This window comes from Barbatula barbatula, assembly GCF_947034865.1.
Source record: "Barbatula barbatula genome assembly, chromosome: 2".
Lineage (NCBI taxonomy): Eukaryota > Metazoa > Chordata > Actinopteri > Cypriniformes > Nemacheilidae > Barbatula > Barbatula barbatula.
Genome location: NC_136767.1, coordinates 18766837 through 18789142, shown reverse-complemented (window position 1 = coordinate 18789142; position 22306 = coordinate 18766837). Strand labels below are relative to the sequence as shown.

Genomic DNA, 22306 nt, shown 5'->3' with positions numbered 1-22306 from the left:
AAATACACACACGGACAAATATAAGTTGCTTTACAACTTACCTTTTTTTTCTTTCATAAATAATTTTGCGGTCCACGTACGCCTCAGCTTTTGCAATACCTCTGCACATGCTCCGTCTAAGTTCCAAAACATATTTACTGCGCATGCTCTGTTCTTTGTTGCCGCGTGTTTTTCTACTCTTTTCTGCTCATAGACAACCTCTGCTCTCCACTGCCTCTCGCTGGTGAAGTAAAGTAATTGCTTCTCTTACCACTACTTGCTTGATTTCAGCAAAACATACTAAAAGCGTAGTAAAAGTAAGTTGTATCATTTCCCCTGCAAGTAATCGTAACTTAATAAAAACGAGTAACATGTATTCATTTTGACAACTGAGTTAAAGTTAACAAACCATTTGTAATTAAGGCAACAGTTAGATTTTACAGTGCAGTATTGTACTGTACAGAAGACCAATCAGGTGAAAGTGGCGTTTCATCACCACCCACGTGAAGCCATAATTTGTAAATTTAATTTTCTGTTTAGTAAACTAAATTTAACAGCAAGTCCTCTTATTCATTTATGTTAAAAAGAACAATTTTTACAGATTTTTTTTCCACAAAATTAAAAGTTTTTAGTATTGTGAGAAATATTTAGTCAATTGACCCTCAACTATGGTATATGTCTAAAAATCTTTTTCTCTATATGGAGCGATGTTTTGTGAGGTCTCCCCTTCCTCCCGAATGGATGGCAATATATACTGTGTGCAGTTATATTGAAAGGAATGGGTCCGAAATATAATCCGGATTGGCCAGTGAACGTGTCCATCACACATTCCAAGACCCTCCCTTTTTCGTGGCTCCTCCTCTTTCATTCCAGTACTCGTTTCCTGTGTAACACGAGGCTCCGTCCGGTCTACCGGCATTTTCATTGCATCAGCTGTCATTTAGACCGCCAATTCAAACCGCATAACCTTAAAACATAATACAATTCAAGGATTTATTTTAACAACGCGTAAAGATCGATTTTTATAGAGGTTAACGCTGACTTTGTTGTGCCTTTTTGACACGAGAGAAACATAACGGCACCGAGGCATCGGCGGGACAGCTCATCTCACGGGGAGTCAGATTTTGATACGACACCGGCTTTTAGTGATCCGTTTCAACCCTTAATCCGCAATCACACAGACGTAAATAGGCTCGAGGGAACAGATAACTCCCTAAGCATTTGGAGCTATTTATTGTAATTCACATCTGTCCAACATCTTGAGTGACATCCATAGTCGCCGATTGGCATCGAGTGACAAACCCCGTCCAAGATCAGACGTTTGCAAATTTCCGAAGTCTGGGGTGTGTGATATGCATCAGCGAGGGTCGCTCGTCTCTCCGTTGCTCAGTGGTGTTTTCTGTCAGTGCCGCCCTGAGTTTCAGGGCTGTGATCCTGGAGGTGGTGTCCGAACTCTGAGCTCAACACATCCCGCAACATCGCAGTCCGAGCACGGCCACGACGAGTCCTGCGACTTCCCGCATCACTGCACCGTCTGTGGGGGTCCCGATCAGGAGCACAGGCTGAAAGTGCTTTTCCAGATCCTGGATGTTAACGGAGATGGAGGCATCTGTGTCAACGACCTGACCATAGGGCTTAAAAAGCTGGGCGTTCATCGCACTGAACATGAACTCATGGTGAGTCGATTTTTCCAATAAAACCCTGCGGAAACCATCATGTTAGCAATTTTCATAGTAGGAAAATAATATTGTATATTTTTTGTTCTGTTGAACACAAAGTGAGATATTTCGAGGAACTTGGGAACACAAACAGTTCTGGGGAACCTTAGACTACCATTTCACTTTTCTTCCATGGCAGTCAATGATATCAAAGAATTGAAAATTGCTGACGTTCTTCCAAATATTTTTCTATGTGTTTATTTTTATATGGCTCTTACTTTGACAGCTGTTGCATTAGGTAAGGAACACCTAATACCTAACACCCTGACTGAACCAGCTGATTTGGGTGACATTTGCTTTAACACAATGCCACAAAAGACATCTGTTAATTCCTTTTATTCCCTTGTGTGAAACGGATGGGCATTTTTTCTCAAAAAGATTACTATTGTATTCTCTAATGGGTTCACACACCATTGTGATGCTTTTTCGTTTATAATGCCTATTGTTTAAAAGCAGATGTTTTTAATGAGATAAATTAACGGCAGGTTTGGTTAGACAGAGGAAAACTACTACTTACATGTGTAAAGTTTTGCATCATTAAAGGGGTGATTTAAAGCTCTTTTATGCATTCTGACATCTTTACAATGTTAAACTTGCTGGCTTCTCAGGCGTATGGTCAATTTATAACTTGCGTATTATGTTGTATTTCTATGCGTCTCCCAAGGTTCGTAAAGGTTTCTGGAAACAGTTTTTTTCTAACATGAAAAACCATTACGTAACATCTTTTCTTAGTCCCTTATTGGGCAATTCTCCCGGAAAACACACCCATGCATCAACCGACGAGCGATAGTAAAATGACGGTGATGAAAGCTCCCGCCTGAGTAGATGTATTGGAACAAAATGAAAAGCTAAACTGTTTACTTATCTAACTTAAGCAGATGAGACAACGACAGGAAAATACATAGACATACAAGAAGAGAATGCAGAGTGACAAATAAAATGGTTAGGGAATTAACAGAGCAGCAAGAAGCAGCATCGTATAGAACACCGGGTTGTGATCTGTGTGCACAGACAGTAATTCAAGCTCTGTATACTGTAGATTTTGAGTTTTGTGTTGTTACAGTACACAGTATAGGTGGAACTTAATTTAAACATTTGTGAAAAAGTGAGCCACTACTCATCTTTAATACGTTTCTCCAGATAAATTACTTGTGAGCAGCATGTTTAAAGAGTGTCATGCATATCAGCGAATACGTCATTGGTTAACATGGAATGTGGCCTGCGTCCGTAGCCAAATAATCAGTAGACCTTCTCTCATTCATGATTTACCACACAGTAGCTTTCCCTCCCCTTCTCTTTTTCTTTGAGAAGGTTGATTAAAGGACAACTTTTATCCTTTTCAAGTAGCTTAATATTAGTGCCTCACAGAGCGGATGTTGAAGGTTCACTCACCAGCTTATAATAAAAACAGGTTCTGAACACACACATTTGGTGTTAGTAGTCAGATGTTGGTAGCGCCTTGAATTTATAGTTACTAGGTTCCTTCACATTTTTTTGACAGTGGTTGTCTCGCTGGCCATACAAATTCTGCATGTCAAGAATTCCTTTGTTGGCCAACTAACAAAACCACTTCATACTGAAACTGAAAGTTCATCTGTAGTAGGCCAGCTGAGATTTTTTAGCAGTGCTCAGACAGCCCAGCATTGTTACAGACAGTGTTATTATGGCATGTTTAATCATGAAGGTAAAGACCTAACAGCACAACCAGTGAACCATAATAACATTTGCCACTTGAGTTGCAGAGGGCAAAAATAACTTGCTGGCTTTTTAATGCGCAAGGATGGATTACCCTGGTGGATACCTGAGCTTTATTTGCAAATGCAAATACATGCATATAAAGCACTGTGACTAGATTCTTACTGGTGCTGGGAGTCCAGAAAACACGGACGGAATCCGGGAATCCAGACATAAAAACAGAATTTACTGTATAACACGGATTGTCACGGAATTTTGCAAATTTTGAATTAAATCATTTTCAAAACCCATTATAACCCATTTACAAATACCTGTTCTTTGCCATGGTTTCATTAACTGATAAATAAAATGACAGAAATTCATATTCCCTGTTTGTATGAGGCGGAGTATACGTGTGATGACGTTACGTTAGTGAGGTGCAGAATTATGGCATATTTATAAACATTTATTCAAAGTTGAGACGATCGAAGAGACCATCTGAGACTGTGAAGTCTTCCAAAAAACTGAAAAAAGTTTTCTGATAAAGTACTGCAAGCATGGAGGATTGTTGCCTCAAAATGAAAGCATCCTTCGTCAAACCCACTTACCTCGCGTCTTTGAGCAACACACATGGAAGCCGTACTGAACAAGATCATTGGGAAGAAAATGTGTGATGTGGTTGATGAAACGACGGACATTCGAGATTGCAGCATTTTAAACATTGTTTTTGGCAAGTCAGTAATAATTGGGTTAATAACAAAAGTAATCATCTAAAAATATATACAATTAATATTTTGTACTAATTTCCCTTCTGGTATTTAAAATTCAATACATAGAGGCAGATTGTTGCTGCTGCGAGAAATATATAGAAAATGTAATACTATGTATAACCATTAGATGTAGTATAGACCCATATAAACAGCAACTTGTGAATATACAGTCCTGTGTAGGAGAAGATAAAACCTGATCAATCTGATCAATAGAAAGTCATTATGCTCTAATGACTTGTGTTGAAATACTGCCATTTGAAATGAGGGAGGAAGACGTATTTGTAAAAAAACATTTTTCCAGATGCATTTGCAAGAAACTGACAGGTAAGATAAAATAATGGACGATTTGAACAAACTGCTAGAAATGGAGTTAAATGCATGGAAACATCCTTGAAGACATTTCCTGGGAGATCCTGGTGATGACAGAACATCCTACAAAAAAACAGAAATAATCAGTCAGCAGAATTTCCTCATTACTGGGTGGGTAAGAGATCACTCCATATAATGGCTGTATTTCAACCTCTGATTGGATGGCTGTATTTTCTGAAAGCGGTGGCATCTAGTGTGGAGCGCTCTGATTGGCCGAGGCACAGCTGCAGTGAGGTTGCAGCTTTTTTATCTGCATCACTTTTTGCCGGCTATGGATGCAGCCAACCTTCAGCAGCTTGTAGGCACCAACTTCTGAACATTTAGACATGTAATCTGTATTAACGTCTGATTCATTCGAAGGATTCTGGGATTCAGTAGATAAGTTGGCTTTTTATCTTGATTTTGAGCTTCTGTGTAGCTACTTGAAGAGTGAATGACCTTTTTCTGCAGAGGGACTGCTGCATGTTTTTTATTTTCACTCACATTGTGGTTTGAAGTTGGTAGAGGATGGCTTTGAGACTCTTGAGAGCAGGTTTACTGGGACTCTTTTTCTGATGGCGCCTCAAAGTTTTTTCACGTGGTCACCGGTTACTTTGGGAACAGTGTCGGATATGCCTGAGAGCTGTGCGCTTGTGTCCTCATCGTCCTGGGAATCCCGGCCAAAGTAGTTTCTATCTTGCACACAGAGAAACATTCTTATCATCATGAATTTTAGTTCTTATGAAGATCGACAAAAAAACTGACACTTGCACCAAAGCTGGATGTTGCGATGATCTAAGACACAAACTCGTAAATTTACAAGCGCAAATAGACTTGAAATGCCTGGATGGAGATGCTGACGAAAATGTGGTCCTCACTGTCCCAGTTGATTCTGGGAGTCAAAGCGTGTGAGCCAGGTACTACAGTGCCGCCAGATGAACTGCACAAACAACGTGTAGAAGGTGCCGCGATAAAGGATGGACAGAAGAAACAAGCTATACAAGTAGATTCAGTCGGTCAAGACGGAAGCAAAGGCACACCATCCATAAAGAAAACAACAGTGTTGATTATGGTGGCGCCCCCTAAGGATCTCCAGCAGGTATTGCAGAGAGAATCAAAACGGAAATCGATCTAAATTGAGAGATTTTTCCTAGGGATGCTCCGATCCACCTTTTTTGCTTCCGATACCGATTCCGATACCTGAGATTCAGTATCGGCCGATACCTAGTACCGATCCGATACTAAGGTAAAAATTTTAAAGTGCACAATTACTTAATAAACTATGTGCATTGCTGTGCAAGACATCAGGCTCGACTTAACATAAATTTCACAAAAAACAAAATAACAAACTAATGATTCACAAATTTAGTAAATAGTTTATTAAACCAGCACCGGTGCAAAACAAATGAAAAATAAAACAAAAGTGTTCACTATCTTTGGACAAAAGACATTCAAAATTAAAGTGCAAATTAAGCAGCTGAATATAACAACAGCTTCACTAGCTTGATAAACGGGTATAAATAAATGGAAACAAAATCTCTTAATAATTTTTAAGAAAGTGCAAAAATAATTAAAAAATCAATTCGCAAAAAAAAGCTGCTGAAATTGAGCAAAAAAGTAATAGCTTTACTGCTTTAGATATTCAAAATAACATGAATCAGATCTTTTTAATGCTTTAGTCACTAAAGCAAAGTCCACTTAACTAAACTAAAGTTTAGTGAAAATAAAATTTAACATCCAACGCAGAAACAGATGAATAAAACGCTAGCTTCCATAGCTTAGTAAAACTGCACGTTTGTTGCATTTAACGTGGCATTTTGTGGCACAAAATTCTCATCCAACCAGTGTGCGGTTAAACTTAAAAGCGACACGTCGCAGCTCCAGATATCTGTTGTAAAACTCACCGCATTGACATCTTTAATTTTTTCGGATGTGTGTTTGCAGACTTTTCGGTACAGTTCAAGGTAGAGATAAATATCAGATAAATATTTACGCTTCGGCGTGTCATACTGCGGCTCCAGGTGGTTTATAAGGAGTCTGAAGCCATTATTCGCAACGACGGACAGCGGTTGCCCATCCATAACAATGAAAGCGGTGGAACTTATTGGCGTAGCTGTTGTAAAATAACTCCAAATGACAGATATTTTGGCTCGCTCCATGCTGTTCGCTGCTATATGTTCACTTGTTCACGTGCACTACGTACAGAGCACGTTGCTAGCGTATGATGTCGCACGTTGCTAGCGTATGATGTCGCACGTTGCGCAATGCGCAGCCGCCCACGAGAGAGTTTAAGCGCCGGTGTCTCCATGAACTTTTACATCGTCTAGCACAAATTTTATGTCAGATCGGGTATCGGTGACAAATTGCACCGATACCCGATCTAGAATTTTATTACGTATCGACGCCGATACCCGATACGAATATCGGATCGGAGCATCCCTAATTTTTCCCATGTCTTGGAACATCAAAGTAAAGTGTCTAAACATAATTTCAACAGATACTGACGTTTAAATGATAGAATCACGAGGTTTACTTTTTGTGGTAACGACTGAAATGAATCTTTGTCAACATATTTTCTGCATAGTTTCATTTTCTGATTCTAAATCTGGGGTTTTTAACAAATGTTTTGAAAATCTGAGGTTATTTTATTGTTTTTCTAGAGTACAAAACATATTATACATAGCATTTACTTTTATCTATAGTGTTAGTGTAACAAGATCCTAGTTTTAGTCTCATTAAACCAATAACTGGTGCTATGTAGTAATGATGTGAACCAATGACATTGTAGATGGCAGTGTGCAGTGCAAGTCTTGAAATAGGAGGGATTTGTGTTTACTGTAATCCCATGTGTGAGAAACACAGGCATTACAATACGGAGAGCTTCATGAAGTGAGCTGCGTACACTTTGGATGTCTAATTCATTGTGCATTGAGTCGTCTTTATTTTTGTATTATTAGTATTTAGTTTTGAAAATGTTGTGCTTGTGTCTTTACATGCCAGTGCCTATTTTAGAACAGACAGAATTTGAGTATTTCGAGTCCGATAGTTTACCATCTGAATTAAAGTCTCTTTTCAAGCTGAGTTTATTTCTTCCGTCGGATGAGTTCACCTCATACAGAAAATGGCGAAAGGTATGTCATTTGTATTGTGTTTTACAATTAAAATAATTCCTGACCTGCCTTCTGTTTGCTTTTGGTTGATTCTAACCCAGTTTGGTGTCTGTACTAAAGTTAAATTGAGGCTTATTTTCAGAGTTTTGCATGTGGAAGAGGTCTTGCATCCTCTCCATTCATGTCCAGCCATAATTCATTATGAAATAAAGTAATTTAATCTAGATTGTATGACTACTGATGGTGAACGTCATACTCAATTTAGTGACACAAGAAAGAGCTAACAATACTGTTGTAAAGCCAAGTTTGAAAGGAGAGTAGTTTACTGAAACCAACTGACTTTTAATTTCAAGGCAAATCATATGTCAGATTTTGGTAGAAAAGATTCCTTATGTAATCTGGGCATTTGCTTGTAACAGTTCTATAAACATCACTTGGGATTTGACATACCGCACAGCCAGTACAAAGCAGGTTAAAGATAGCTGTCTTATTAGCACTTAATCCGGAAACTGTGAAGGCTCATCTGCAGACAACTTGGTCATGACTGTGGAAACAAGATTTTGGGTTTGAGGTCATTTTGTGTCATTGACAATGAAGTGGTTTAGATTTTAGAATGAAAATATCAGAATTTAAGCAATCTGTTGTGTGGTTACTTGTAGTGAATGTTAAAGGTACAGTTCACCCAAAATTGTATTTGTCATAATTTACTCAGCCCAAAGTGGTTCCAACACTGTATGAAAATCTTTGTTCTGTTCAACACAAAAGAAGATATATTTGAAGAATGTGGGAAACTGATGTTCTGGGGCACCATTGACTAGTACTACAATAGTAGTTTCTTTCCCTACTGTGAAAGTCAATGTGCCCCAGACCTGTTTTGGCTACATTCTACCAAATATCTTTCTTTGTGTTCCGCAGAACAACAACGTTTACGCAGGTTTGGAACAACGCACTGATTCATTATGTGGGTAGGGTGCTCAGTGTTTTTCAGATTGTGATTAAAAATAGTGTACAGAACACCTTGTTAAACCTAGTTAAGCAGATTTTAGGCCTAGTGGCCTATTTGCAACATTGAAGCCAAAATATCCTTTGTTTCTCATCTGCAAGTTAATGATTAACTCTTCTTTTCCATCTCTATCCATTACCTTCAGTGGTTCAGAGAGCTTGTATACATACAATGCACACGAGAAGGTTCACTGTCCTTTCAATACTCTCTACCGCAAACAAAGAACATATGTCTGCCTGGAGTGTCCATTAGCTCAACACACTGAAAAACACACGCTCACTGACCTTAAACAATCTTAACATTGATTCAGGATGTTTTGATGTGAATTCCTCTAATGTATTGTGCTTGTGTACGTGTTTTAGAAAATTGTCAAGGCTGGAGACAAGGACCTAGATGGTCAGCTAGACTTTGAGGAGTTTGTGCACTACCTTAGAGACCATGAGAAGAAACTGAGGCTGGTCTTCAAGAGTCTGGATAAAAAAAACGACGGTAAGCACATATTTGAACTAAAATATAATTTATTTTAATATGAAATAAAAACATACTCATGCAGATTCGTCTTGCTTGTGATGAAACTATTTGCATTATTTTATTATTCAATTTTTATGTTGTATGGTTTTGAAACGGCTTTACATAAAAAAGCAAAACAAAAAACAGGAAAATAATCAAATTTATAGAATACATACTGATAAGACTACATACCGTGAAGAATTCAATACAATTCATGGTGTTGTTGAAACGATTTGGAACTTGAATATGAAAGGAATATGACTTTTTATATATTATATATTTATTATATAAATTGAAATGTTATATATGATATACACCAAATATGATATTTCTCAGGTATGTTTTTATCCATACGACGATGGAAATTCTGCAATTTGTTGCTCTATCATCTGTTTTTGGCTATCAGCATGTCACTCACAAATAGTCATAAACAAGTCCAATAGAAACCGCATCTGCCACAAAAGTATGCATATGCAGAGATTTTGTTCTTCAATGGATACTTAAATAGTTTTCATCTGTAGGTCACATAGATTCCCAGGAGATCATGCAGTCATTAAGAGACCTTGGAGTTCATATATCTGAAGAACAGGCTGAGAAGATCCTCAAGAGGTAAATTATCAATCACCTTGCCACTCCAAATAATCCAGACTTGATCTGTACTGTTGAGATGGCCTAGAGGTATGAGCACTAACCTTTAATAGGCCTTTACATTGAGCTTACTGTATTGTCTGTATTCATCACACTTGCTCAGAGCCATTCTGTGGTCATTTTTAACATTGTTTGATCAAAGTCAAATTATTAACGTCAAAATTGTGTACACCAACTATTTTGTCATGTGTCGGGATCATTTGTGTGACTTAGGGTAATATGTCATAACTCCGTTTTATAAGTCCTGTGCTCTGTGTGTGTTTGTAACTGTATGTGTGAATGTCTTTCGTTACACAGTTTCTCTTTCTGCTCTTTATCACTCTTTCCTTCTTGTGATCTCATCCCACCCCCCCCGCTCTCTCTCTCTCTGCTCATCTTATCAGAATAAGGAGGGGCCAAATATGGGCCCCTATAATGTAGTAAGTAGTGGTCTTTTGCCTGCACGTTTGGCTTGCTTTGCATTCGGGTTTCATAGTGTCTTCCATTCTGTTTTATTTAGCTTTTTAAATGTTTTTTTCTTTTCCCTTAAAGTAGATGCTGTTCAAATCTGTCAATCAATTATGTATTTTTACTTAAGAAGGAACAGAAAATTATTCAGGACAGTGTGATTCTAGAAATCGATTTTAACTGTAATACAAAGAACTGTAATGTTTTTTGCATGTGAATTGTCTTATAATAGTCTTATATTGCAAGTCTTATATTGCAGTTTCTTATCTAAGTTTATAAAATTCAGAAACATGAGCTTGTCTTATCATTTTAAATAAGCAGCCTCTACCAAGAGCCAAAGCATTGCGTGTAAGACATTTGAGTTAGTTCTGGTCTCTGTTTTTCTCTATTCAGTATGGATAAAAACGGCACAATGACGATTGACTGGAATGAATGGAGAGATTACCACCTCCTTCACCCTGCTGAAAACATTCCTGAAATCATCCTCTACTGGAAACACTCCACGGTAAAAAAAAACTTACAAATTTTCAGTTGAAAGCGTCAAAGTATCTAGACGTGTTGTCTTTGTAGGTGATTATGGGCTTTTTATAGCTGTGCGATAAGCGACAAGTTCTAACTCTGTATCTCAGAAATTTGTCTCTATTGACCTCATAGGAAAACAGGATCTAAACATATCTCTAAAACTGGACAATCTATTTCCTTTTAAATGATCTTGCTCATTAGTTTCACCGTCATTCAGTTCCACCAAGTAAAATTTGCCTCCTCACACCAGAAATACCTTGGATCATCCAAGAGTGATCCAGTCTGATCCTGAGAAACAGATCAACGGTTTGTTGACATCATTGATGTAATGGCCTTTTAACATAGTTTCACAGGACCCTTCCTGAAACATCTCACAAATCTTCTGGTACCTGTATTTAGGTGAACAGACAAAGTCATTTGGGACAGTACTGCCTGTTTTGGCTGTTTGAGGCACCTGTAAATATTCCATTTCCAAGAATTACACAATTCAGCTTACCAAACCTAGTCTTTTAAGTTTCTTATATGGTTGAAAACTGGTATAACTAATATTTTTTTTTACAAACTAATATTATTAATGTAGTCTAATGCTGCATTATGTCATTTTCTCGATACAGATATTTGATGTGGGTGAAAGTATGATAGTCCCTGATGAGTTTACAGCGGAGGAGAAGAAAACAGGCATGTGGTGGCGACACCTGGTAGCAGGAGGCGTGGCGGGTGCTGTCTCTCGGACCTGTACCGCACCTCTGGACCGCCTGAAAGTTCTCATGCAGGTATGAGACAGAGTTAACACAGTATTTTGAGTATTTTTTTAAAGCTAGCTTCACTGACATGGTGACAGATTGAGCTTTTCAACACCAGTTTTACATCACTGCATTCGTTACATAAGAACCATGAATTAATCATTGCGTAATGAGAATCACATCGCATAGAGGTCAACGGTCAGGTGGCCTGAGGTTTAAGGTTTAAACCCCAGTAGAGATTCTACATGAAGTGTTAGTAAGCTCCCCTGTCACTGCTGCTGCTCTTGGGAGACTACAGGAGGCACTATGGTGCATGATGTTCTGTTCTTTGGATGACCTTGCAAGTTGCATTTAGCTTGTTTTGTCATTAAATTAATGTGCTGAATGAGAAAACACCAATTTTTTGGCATGAGAATGCTAAAATAATTTATCGGAGAATGAGATGTATAACAGCTGAAATGGTGCAATTTGCAGGTTCATTCGTCACGCAGCAACACAATGGGAATCTTTGGAGGATTCACCCAGATGGTCCGTGAAGGTGGATTTCGATCGCTATGGAGAGGAAACGGTCTCAACGTATTGAAAATAGCACCTGAATCTGCAATTAAGTTCATGGCGTATGAGCAGGTAGCATGCACTTATATTTACCTAAAGGGATAGTTCACCCAAAACACACCTTCTAATTGTTCCACATCTGTATACATTTCTTTCTGTTGAACACAGAAATATATTTTTGAAGTTTGTAAGAAAAACAGTTCTTGGGCACTTTTCACTACCTTTGTAATTTTTCCTACAATGGTAGTCAGTGGGGGTCCAAGAACTGTAGGTTTCAAGCATTTGTCCAAATATCATTTTTTGGGGAAGCTTTTACTATTTCAGTGATGTTTAAAACTTCATATACTGAGAAGAAAATGGCAAACAATATGCACAATTATTAACATGCTAAATGCTAATTTGTTAACAGATAAACAGCAAAAGTAAGATGATTTTGGGTCAATTACTGAAAATTAAATTGGTTGTGCACCCTTTGACATCACCAACCTAAGACTCTGCTGTTTGTTTCTCAGATCAAACGTCTGATTGGCAGTAATCAGGAGACATTGGGGATCTTAGAGAGGTTGGTTGCTGGGTCTCTGGCTGGAGCTATTGCACAGAGTAGCATCTACCCAATGGAGGTAAACAAAGACCTTTCATTCTGTGGTTTACATAATTATCCATCATAAGCTTTCCCCAGACTCCACTTGACCTCTTTGTTGTGTCTATAATGTACAATTATTATTTATAAACTACATTGCAGCCATGCTTAATAACCACCTGCCTTCTCTGAAATGAAAAGTAATATTAATAGGGATTTTAATGATAGCTTTCTAGATCAAAGTCAAACCACGTTTTATTAAGATATTCATCCCTTGGAGCAAAGCACGTTTGTGTTTGTTTTTTCTCGAAGGTTTTAAAAACCCGACTTGCCCTGGGAAGGACGGGTCAGTACAATGGTATCGTGGACAGTGCTAAACGCATATTTAAGAAGGAGGGCGTAGCAGCTTTCTACAAAGGCTATATTCCCAATATGCTGGGTATCATCCCGTATGCTGGAATAGACCTGGCAGTTTATGAGGTAAAGTACTGCACAAATGTAAATGTCATGCTAAACAAGACTACACATATAAAATTTTCCTCAAAGATATAAAAAAATATTACATTAGGTATCTGCCATTATTTAAGCAATGTAAGGTTGTTTTTAGCCTTAAATATTTGTGTTGTTAAATGTTACACTCTCTGTTTGTAGACACTCAAGAACTCGTGGCTGCAGAAGTTTGCCACAGACAGTGCTGATCCGGGTGTGTTTGTGCTGCTAGCGTGTGGTACGATGTCTAGTACTTGTGGACAGTTAGCAAGCTACCCATTAGCCTTAGTGAGGACACGTATGCAAGCTCAAGGCAAGTCGCTCTCTGAAGTTGTTTGACCTCTTAGCTTAGCTTCAGAAAATCTGGCAAGAGAAGTTTACCTCACTTTTTATTGTACTGATTTTGCTATGTTATGAAACATTATTAACTTGTTATTAATTATTAATTTATTAATAATTTATTATTTTCTTACTTTTGTATTTTACAGCGTCAGTGGAAGGTGGCCCTCAGATGACAATGAGCGGTCTCTTCAGACACATTGTACGGACAGAGGGCCCTATTGGACTCTATAGAGGCTTGGCACCGAATTTTATGAAGGTCATACCTGCCGTCAGTATAAGCTACGTGGTGTATGAGAACTTAAAAATCAACCTCGGCGTTCAGTCCCGGTGAGAGGAATCTAAGGACTGTTCATAAAAGTTGTCCAGGAGGGCAGGTTTGAACTCAGGAGGAAGGGTAACATCAGTTGGCCAGAAAAGAGCCTTCATCATGGGATAAGGAGACCCAAGGTTACTTTCATCTCATCAGTGAATAACTGGAATATTGAATAACAGAAACATATTAAATGCCTAGCTCATCTAAACATGACATTTTTGCCATCATATACTATACTTTACTTAATGTTGTTCCAATTCTGAAAGACCTTTTTGTCTTCCGTGGAACACCAGAGACCAAGAATATGCAAGACCTCTATAAAAAACTAGTTTTGAGAAGCACTATTCAGTGAAAAAAATATTCAGACATCTCATAAAAGCTTTAGAGTTAATAAAACTGGAAATAAAATGCCTGCATCCATCAGATAATTTCTTTCAGTGAGACAAATGTAATTTCATGCACTAAAGGTTTGGTCTGGTTTTAATAATCCAGATCTGATCTCTTTGGATAACAGAATCATCATTACACTACACAGTGTTCAATAACAAAGGGCTTGATCAGCAGGATAAACTTCTGTTCAGACAGTTATAAGTTCACAGTTCACAAATTTGGCATTTTGCCCACAGAATTAGATTTTTTATTAGCTGGACAACCTAATGTCTCACACACTGAAATATGTAACGTCTGTGTCAAAAGGAGGATGTAAGGGACAAATAACCAAATTTGAATCATTTATGTTTAAATAATCTAATGGTCCAAAAAGAACATTGTTTAGCTTTTTTATTTTAATTTATTTTTCTATATTGTTTATTTATTTTAATTAATAAGGTTGCGGTATGTACATGTATGCACTCCTCATGGTGATTGTGAACTAATGTGGGTTTAACAAAAGTGTTTTAATCTTTACCATGATTACCTAAAGTTAGGTTGTTTGGGCACGTTCAAATAAGATTTTCTACTCATTTCAAGTTGCCTGGTTTTGCAAATTCATCACCAGACTACTACTGTGTAAATATCCCATATTTCCATCCGGTGTTAGTTTGCAAGGACAGCGCTCTTATTTCAATTCACTTAGTCAAGGAACGTATTGAAGCACTTTATTTGAGTTAAATAAATAACCAAACTTGAGTTTTCTTTAGTAGGATTTACAATGGTATGGTGGTGGAATGATTGTGTTCAGATGTAGTGTTTGTGATTTAGGTTGATCATCTTTTTTAGCATTATTTGCGTTTCATTTTTGTGTCACTTTAGATCTAAAAACACTACTGCATTTGTTCTTGGCCTAGACAAGGCACCAAGATGCGCTTTTACATCAACAAAGGAAAACAGTTGCCCAAGCAGCTTTTGCATGTTAAGACCTAAAACCCACTAGTTTGATGGGTTGTCGCCCTTTGTAATTCTACAAGACCTTAGTATTAATTTAGTTGCCTTATTTGTGAATAAAGCTGCTTTCAGACGCTGAGGAAAAAATGAAAGATGACGACTGAAATATTTTTCTCAAGATTTGATTCTCAGGGAGACATTAGTGGTCTCAGACACTTCTGTGCAGTTTTGCATTAAAGATGAGCAAATGGCTGGTACTTTTATCCGGTGAGCTCTGAATCCATTATGTATTTAACTCGGACAATTTCAGTTTGTGCAAACATAAAAACAGTTTGCGTTGTTTCAGTTATTAGAAGAGAACAGCTTAAATCTATGAAAAATAGCTAGTGCTGGTGGTTGAACTAAACTCCGCTGTGGCTCTACTCCCTCTGAATCAATTCAGTCTTTGTACCGCATGTATGTGTTATGCTGTAATATGCACAGATTGCACTGTAGAGTCTTAATGGGACTTTTAAAGCTGCGTTGCTTGCCCTAAAATGGATGTATGCAGCTTTTTGTCAATGTTCTTGTTTGCATTTTGCACCTTTTCTCCACTTTTTCTCAAAGGAGAATGTGTGTGGTCGTCCTGAAACTAAAGGCTTTAGATTTGTTTGTGATTGTGGCGTTTTACACAATCAACGAATGCCCCTCTCTAGGATTGCCTGAATCTATAGCCTTGCCGTTCTGCTGATCGGAAGCCATGTTGCGTCTTTCTGTGAGTTGATATGCACAGCGTTTGCCACACATATCGTAATGTACTGTTGCTGGGGTCCCCTGAATAAATATGTTGAAAGTATATCTAAACATATCCAGATGTGATGACACATCGGTTAAGTTGAAGTGGATGTTGAAATGTGCAAATCAATGCAAACATATTTCCTGGACAATAAAAGAAACTGATCTATGTTGTCGAATGGATACATTGAATGCAGAGTGAAAATATTTATGTTTGTAAGGTAACTTTAATAAAGTTATTCTTGATTCAGTTTTGGGTGCTTTTTCTTCCAGTTTTGTGAATATAATTATTGACTAATGTACACACAACACCAACAGGTAAAGTTATGGCTTTTTGAGGATATATGTTGTACATGTAAGCGTTGAATAAAGGTTTGCCATAAAGGTCCCAAAGGGAGAGTTGATATTGTAATTGTAATAAAAATATTGTAATTTCATGTCATTCAAAAGGATTTTCTTTAGTCTGCGGAACACAAAAGATGTATTTTAAGGTCTTGTGTCCTTACAATAGAAATCAACGGAAACCAATATTGGGTTACAAGCGTCTCATTTGTATCATTTGTGTTCTTCAGAAGAGTCATACAGGTTTGACATGACTTAATATTTGTTTCGGGGGTAACTGTCCCTTTAAGTAGATTTTTTTGTAACCTTTAGATATTATAAATTCCTTTAAGTGTGCTTGCATGAGACTTGCATGACACACACTCAAAAACAACAGCAAGACAACATTACAGTGTAAAAATATATTTAAAATGTAAAGAATATAAAGAGCCAATTGTGAAGAATACATATATTCTGTGAATATACATATTTACAGATGTGCAAGGGGTACTGTAAAATAACTTGCAAACAATAGTTTTTCAGATGTCATACATTTACAGTTAGGTGTAAATGTAAGGAGCTTCCATTTATAAAAAGTGACTTGAAGTGATAGTTGAAAATCTATCACAAAAATAAACATTCTGTCATCATTTACCCACCATCTAGTGATTTCAAACCTGAATGACTTTCTTTCATCCACAGAACACAAAGGAAGATATTTTGATGAAAGTTGGTATTCAAACAGCACTGGCCACCATTTACTTCTATTGGAGACACAAAACCAATGCAAGTGAATGGGGGCCATCTGACAACATTCTTTAATCTTCTTTTGTGTACTGCGGAAGAATAATCTCATAAAGATTTGGAATAACAAGAGTAAATAATAACAGAACTTTTTTGGGGGTGAACTTTCACCAGGGGCGATTTTAGGGTCAGAGCTTTAGGGGTGCTGAGCACCCAATGAGCCCCACTGCCACCACCCACCCTCTTTTCACACAAAAACAAAAAATGTGTCTGTGGAAAAATAACTTAATCAGTTTAACCTTGATTCAACTAACTCCAAAGTCCAGATTATTGTAAAAGACGATTTTTTTAGAATAACAACATGTCTTACTCCAAGTTTGAGACGAAGCACCCCTAAAAAGGGGCTATACGCCCATGACTTTCACTTTAAGCTAATATATTTATTAGCCATAATCTAGTTTCAGTGCTATTTCATGAATCAACATGAATACGATATGAAAGAACTGCTTAATCAGGAGTTTTTACTTTAGAAGTCTGATCCAACATTTTCTGTTTGTAAAGAAGGAAGGAGATGGACTCAGCAGATCAGCGCGAGACTGATCACATGACAGCGGTTGACAGTGAGGAAGTCATTCATCCGCAGCTCAGGAGTAAATTCGAGTGTGTCTCAAAAGCTAGTGAGAGACTGTAGATAGCTTTTTTTGTCCTGGGATATTTGTACTCAGTATACAAGCCAGGTCCAAATGCAGTCTAGGTAGACAGCTGTCTAGGTTGGAAACACAGCCACTGTGTGCCGAAGGGGAGTTCCTAAATGACTCCTGTAACTAAATAACATTCATCGACAGTAGTTCTCTGACATCATTCCGCTAGACAATCGGTGTATTTTACAATCTGTACTTTGATCACGAGATTCGGGCGGTGGAAACACGTCTAGATTGATCAGAGTCGTGTCGGGGTTTGTTGTCACGTCACTTCATTGCCGTGTAAATGTTCCAGTAGAGAAACATGATATCGTTCGAGGAAGCCAAAGCAAGGTTGGAAACTGCCGGACAGAGTCACGTGTTACAGTTTTGGGCCGAACTTTCTGCAGATGAAAGGAGTGGGCTGCTGGAGGAAATATCTCAGCTTGAGCCGAAGGAGTTACTCGAGCACTGCCGAGCTGCTGTGGCGGCTGCGAGCCGACAGTCGAGGGCTGATGTTCGGCTTGACGCCCGGATGGAGCCCGTTGCTCCCGAGTTCATTGGAAGTGTGCGTAAAAGTGACAAAGAAACACTGCAGATGTGGAATGACGAAGGTACCGCGGCAGACCAGATTTTTGCACATTGTCTGAAAGTACTTTCATTATTATTTTAACCACCATCCTATTTTCAGGGTTGTTGCAGATTTCACAGAACAGAGTGGCTGTTTTGCTGTTAGCTGGTGGTCAGGGGACTAGACTTGGCGTGTCATATCCCAAAGGAATGTACAATGTTGGGCTTCCTAGTGGAAAAACACTGTACCAGATCCAGGCTGAGCGTATTCAGAAGGTGCAAGAGCTGGCCACTCAGAAGCATGGCTGTATGTGTACAGTTCCCTGGTAGGTCTGTTCATTTACAGTTCCTTCATGAACGACTTCCAACGTTACAAAAAGAAAATGACAGAATAACACACACACATGCTTTCACTGTTTTCATGATGTGACAGGTACATAATGACCAGCGAGTTCACCCTGGGACCCACAGAGCAGTTCTTTAAAGATAATGCCTACTTTGGTCTTTGTCCATCCAACGTGGTCATGTTTGAGCAGAGGATGATACCAGCCGTAGATTTTGATGGGAAGGTCATTCTGGAGAAGAAAAACAAAATAGCAATGGCACCAGGTTAGAAGTTATTTGTTTCTCTAAAGACAGAACTAAATACATCTTCACAGTTTTCAAATAGTTAAAGTGATAGTTCGCAAAAAAAATAATTTGCTTGCATTGGTTTTGCGTCCATACAATAGAAGTGCATGGGCGTTGAAGCGGTTTGGTTACCAACCTTCTTCCAAAAATCTTCTTTTGTCATGCAGGTCTGAAATTACCAAATTCCTTTTTTAAATCTCTTTTTATCGGCCCTTAATTCTATTTGATTGGTGCAGTGCACTTAACATTTAAAATGAAAAATTCTGTCTGCATTTACTCACCCTGGAGTTGTTTCAAACCTGTATTAATGTCTTTGTTTGCTTGAACACAAAGAAAGATTTTTGGAAGAATATAAGCAATTTTCAGTTCTGGGACGTCATTCACTACCATGGTAGAAGAAATATAGTATATTTGTTGTTCTTTTGAAGAATTTAGGAAAGCAGTTCTGGGGCAGCTTTGACTACCCTTTTAACGTTTCCTATTATTGTAATTAATTATGTCCCAAAACTGAAAATTGCTAACAGTCTTTCAGATATCTTTGTGTTCAGCAGAACAAAGACATTTATACAGATTTGGAACAACTTGAGGGTGAATAATTGCTGACAGGATCTTCATATTTGGGTAAACTATCCCTTAAACAACAGCTGTAGCAAGGATACTTTGCATAATTTAACATTTTAAGGTCATCATGAATTCAAACAGGAAAATTGTGTTTTACACCGTGTTGCAGGGATAATTATAAATAATTTTTGCATCTACACCATTATTTTTTTAAATTAATTTGCACTAGTTATGTTTTATAAAAAAACATTAAACTCCTCTCCCCCTCTCAACAACAACATTTCACCACATGACATAAGCAACAAAAAAGAGGTAGGCCTATACTGACTGTCTAATGGCCAGGCATTTTAAGGCCTCTCCTCCAGGCCCAATTTACAACAAACCAATCAAAAAGGGAAGGGCAAAATAAAGCCCCGCCCTACATTTTTTATTTCAGAGGCCTGACTCGGATTGACATCATGATACTGAAAAGAAGTCAATAACAACTTCCATTTCATGTAGGGCTATCACAATTATTCCAGAATAAAAGTTATATGTAGACACACTTTTATTCTGGATGCGATAAATCACGATTAATCATTTGACGGCCCTTATTTTAAGTAATAAGACTGACTGATTCTTCATGGGCTCTTCAGATGGAAATGGTGGCCTCTATCGCGCCCTAGTGGACAACAAGATTCTAGAGGACATGGAGAGAAGGGGTGTGGAGTATCTTCATGTGTACTGTGTGGACAACATCTTGGTGAAGCTGGCAGATCCGATCTTTATAGGCTTCTGTGTAAATAAAGGAGCAGACTGTGGTGCCAAGGTAAAAAAATGCCCTCGTCTTTACTTAAACCCATTATTTTTTATGTCACTCAAAGGCTTATCCATATCCATAGTTTTACATCAAATAGTACATAAAGAGTTTATCCTTGAAATAAGGATTAGATAGTGTTGTGTCCAGATTGAGTTGCTTGGTTTGTCTTTTTTTCTTTTCAGGTGGTGAATAAGGCTTATCCTGCAGAGCCTGTTGGAGTGGTGTGCCGTGTGGATGGTCTGTATCAGGTAATTGAGTACAGTGAGATCCAACCAGAGACCGCAGAGCTGCGAGACCTTAGAGGAGAGCTTCTGTTCAGTGCTGGAAACATCTGTAACCACTTCTTCTCCAGAGGCTTCTTACAGAAAGTAACAACGTATGTCCACAACATACTTTTGACACATTATACATAATATAGTACATTGGCCTTTTTTGTGAGTAAGGGCTACTTTCTATTGAATTATTGTATTCATGTATTAAGTACTGATAGCACACAGTCATTTGGACCTTTACAATAATAATATTTTATTTCTCTCAGAAATTTTGAAGGGCAGCTAAAGCAGCATGTGGCTATCAAGAAAGTGCCATTTGTGGATGAAGAGGGGAACCTGGTGAAACCCACCAAGCCCAACTGCATAAAAATGGAGAAATTCGTCTTTGACGTCTTTCAGTTCTCAAAGTGAATTTTACAGCCACTTTATATTTGGTGCCGGGACAAATTTGGATAATGCCATTGCTCTTACTGATCTTATCTTTTCATGCAGGAAATTTGTTGCATTTGAGGTGTTGAGAGAGGAGGAATTTTCACCCCTAAAAAATGCTGATGGGGCACCTCTAGACACACCAACTTCAGCCCGCCGGTCCTTGTTATCACAACATTACCGCTGGGCTTTGGGAGCTGGTGGGAACTTCACGGATGAGCAAGATAAATCCATCACCTCAAAACACAGGTAGGGAAACACAGTATGGTGCCTATTTCGCAACAATAGCTAGATTTCAAGTTCACTATCCTAAATCCTAAAACAGAATATATCTAGATTTGTAATATTCTTTACCTTTAGATTACGAATCTAAATTTTTTCGACTGGTTAGCTAGCCTAACCAGAAAAGAGGATATCCCACCATGCAGAAAATTATCTGATGTGAGGAATTCTTAAGGATGGACAACAGGGGGCACAGTTTGTGATGCCTGACTTATATTTCTTTTTATATTTCTCGAACTATTATCAGTGTGGCATTGAATGAAGAGCCCCCAGCAATCTGTGAAATCTCTCCTCTGGTATCATACTTTGGTGAGGTAAGTAGTTGACACATTATGTCTCTCTCTCTCTCTCTCTCTCTCTCTCTCTCTCTCTCTCTCTCTCTCTCTCTCTCTCTCTGTCTCTCTCTGTCTCTCTCTGTCTCTCTCTGTCTCTCTCTGTCTCTCTCTCTCTCTCTGTCTCTCTGTCTCTCTCTCTCTCTCTCTCTCTCTCTCTCTCTCTCGCTCTCGCTCTCTCTCGCGCGCTCTCTGTCTCTCTCTCGCTCTCTGTCTCTCTCTCTCTCTCTCTCTCTCTCTCTCTCTCTCTCTCTGTCTCTCTCTCTCTCTCTCTCTCTCTCTCTCTCTCTCTCTCTCTCTCTCTCTCGCTCTCGCTCTCGCTCGCTCGCTCTCTCTCTGTCTCTCTCGCTCCCTCACTCTCTCGCTCTCTCTCTCTCTCTCTCTCTCTGACCTTCTCTTGCTGACCTTTATCTTACCTGCAGTGAGCCATGGTGATATACTGTCTCTCTTGCGTGTTTTACAGGGTCTGGAGAAGCTGCTGAAACAGAAAAACCTGAAGTCTCCATTATATCTTGATGTGAATGAAGCCAAGAATCTTTTGCAGACTATATAGTGTTTCACATAGTCATGTAATGCAACGTTAAATTGACTCAAAGGGATGTTTGCAAATCTGTTGTTAATCCATCAAAAAACATATTTTTCATATCTGAATGACTGTAACTCGTGACAAAATAAATGACTTTTGTACCAGTGTAGAATGTAATACATGCACAATAAATTACTTTTTGAACACCTGCTTGATTTTAAAACGCATTACAATAGCAATACAATCAAATATCCGCTTTAAATTCAAAGAATGTGTGGTGTTGAACAGCGTCTAGTTGACGTTTGCGTTCCA

At 38.3% G+C, this 22306-nt stretch overlaps 2 protein-coding genes across 3 annotated transcripts; both read left to right on the top strand.

Annotated features, from left to right (window-relative positions):
• Positions 1-799: 799 nt before the first annotated feature.
• slc25a25b (solute carrier family 25 member 25b) lies at positions 800-16099 on the top strand. Of its 2 annotated transcripts, none has more exons than XM_079479091.1 (10): positions 800-1655; positions 8965-9091; positions 9634-9721; positions 10601-10712; positions 11344-11502; positions 11947-12099; positions 12540-12647; positions 12920-13087; positions 13259-13409; positions 13585-16099. In XM_079479091.1, the coding sequence occupies exons 1-10, from the start codon at positions 1332-1334 to the stop codon at positions 13767-13769; spliced, it is 1575 nt and encodes a 524-aa protein (XP_079335217.1). In that variant the 5' UTR covers positions 800-1331; the 3' UTR covers positions 13770-16099. The 2 variants fall into 2 exon arrangements, with proteins under 2 accessions (XP_079335217.1, XP_079335218.1); XM_079479092.1 differs by lacking the exon at positions 800-1655 and adding an exon at positions 7329-7620.
• A 1396-nt stretch (positions 16100-17495) lies between these two features.
• On the top strand, positions 17496-22300 carry uap1l1 (UDP-N-acetylglucosamine pyrophosphorylase 1 like 1). The gene is made up of 9 exons (XM_079487436.1): positions 17496-18207; positions 18285-18489; positions 18597-18772; positions 19990-20162; positions 20336-20529; positions 20692-20832; positions 20918-21103; positions 21384-21450; positions 21932-22300. Exons 1-9 carry the CDS (start codon positions 17919-17921, stop codon positions 22019-22021), a joined length of 1521 nt encoding a protein of 506 aa, XP_079343562.1. The 5' UTR covers positions 17496-17918; the 3' UTR covers positions 22022-22300.
• The last annotated feature ends 6 nt before the right edge of the window (positions 22301-22306 follow it).

What these genes read in the sequence shown, in the direction of transcription:
- slc25a25b (XM_079479091.1), top strand. Translation starts at nt 1,332, where the DNA reads ATGCATCAGCGAGGGTCGCTCGTCTCTCCGTTGCTCAGTGGTGTTTTC. An exon ending in GCTGAGAAGATCCTCAAGAG is followed by an intron (nt 9,722 to 10,600) that starts GTAAATTATCAA and finishes TTCTCTATTCAG; the next exon opens with TATGGATAAAAACGGCACAA. An exon ending in AGTTCATGGCGTATGAGCAG is followed by an intron (nt 12,100 to 12,539) that starts GTAGCATGCACT and finishes TTTGTTTCTCAG; the next exon opens with ATCAAACGTCTGATTGGCAG.
- uap1l1 (XM_079487436.1), top strand. Translation starts at nt 17,919, where the DNA reads ATGATATCGTTCGAGGAAGCCAAAGCAAGGTTGGAAACTGCCGGACAG. An exon ending in TGTATGTGTACAGTTCCCTG is followed by an intron (nt 18,490 to 18,596) that starts GTAGGTCTGTTC and finishes ATGATGTGACAG; the next exon opens with GTACATAATGACCAGCGAGT. An exon ending in GAGCAGACTGTGGTGCCAAG is followed by an intron (nt 20,163 to 20,335) that starts GTAAAAAAATGC and finishes TTTTCTTTTCAG; the next exon opens with GTGGTGAATAAGGCTTATCC.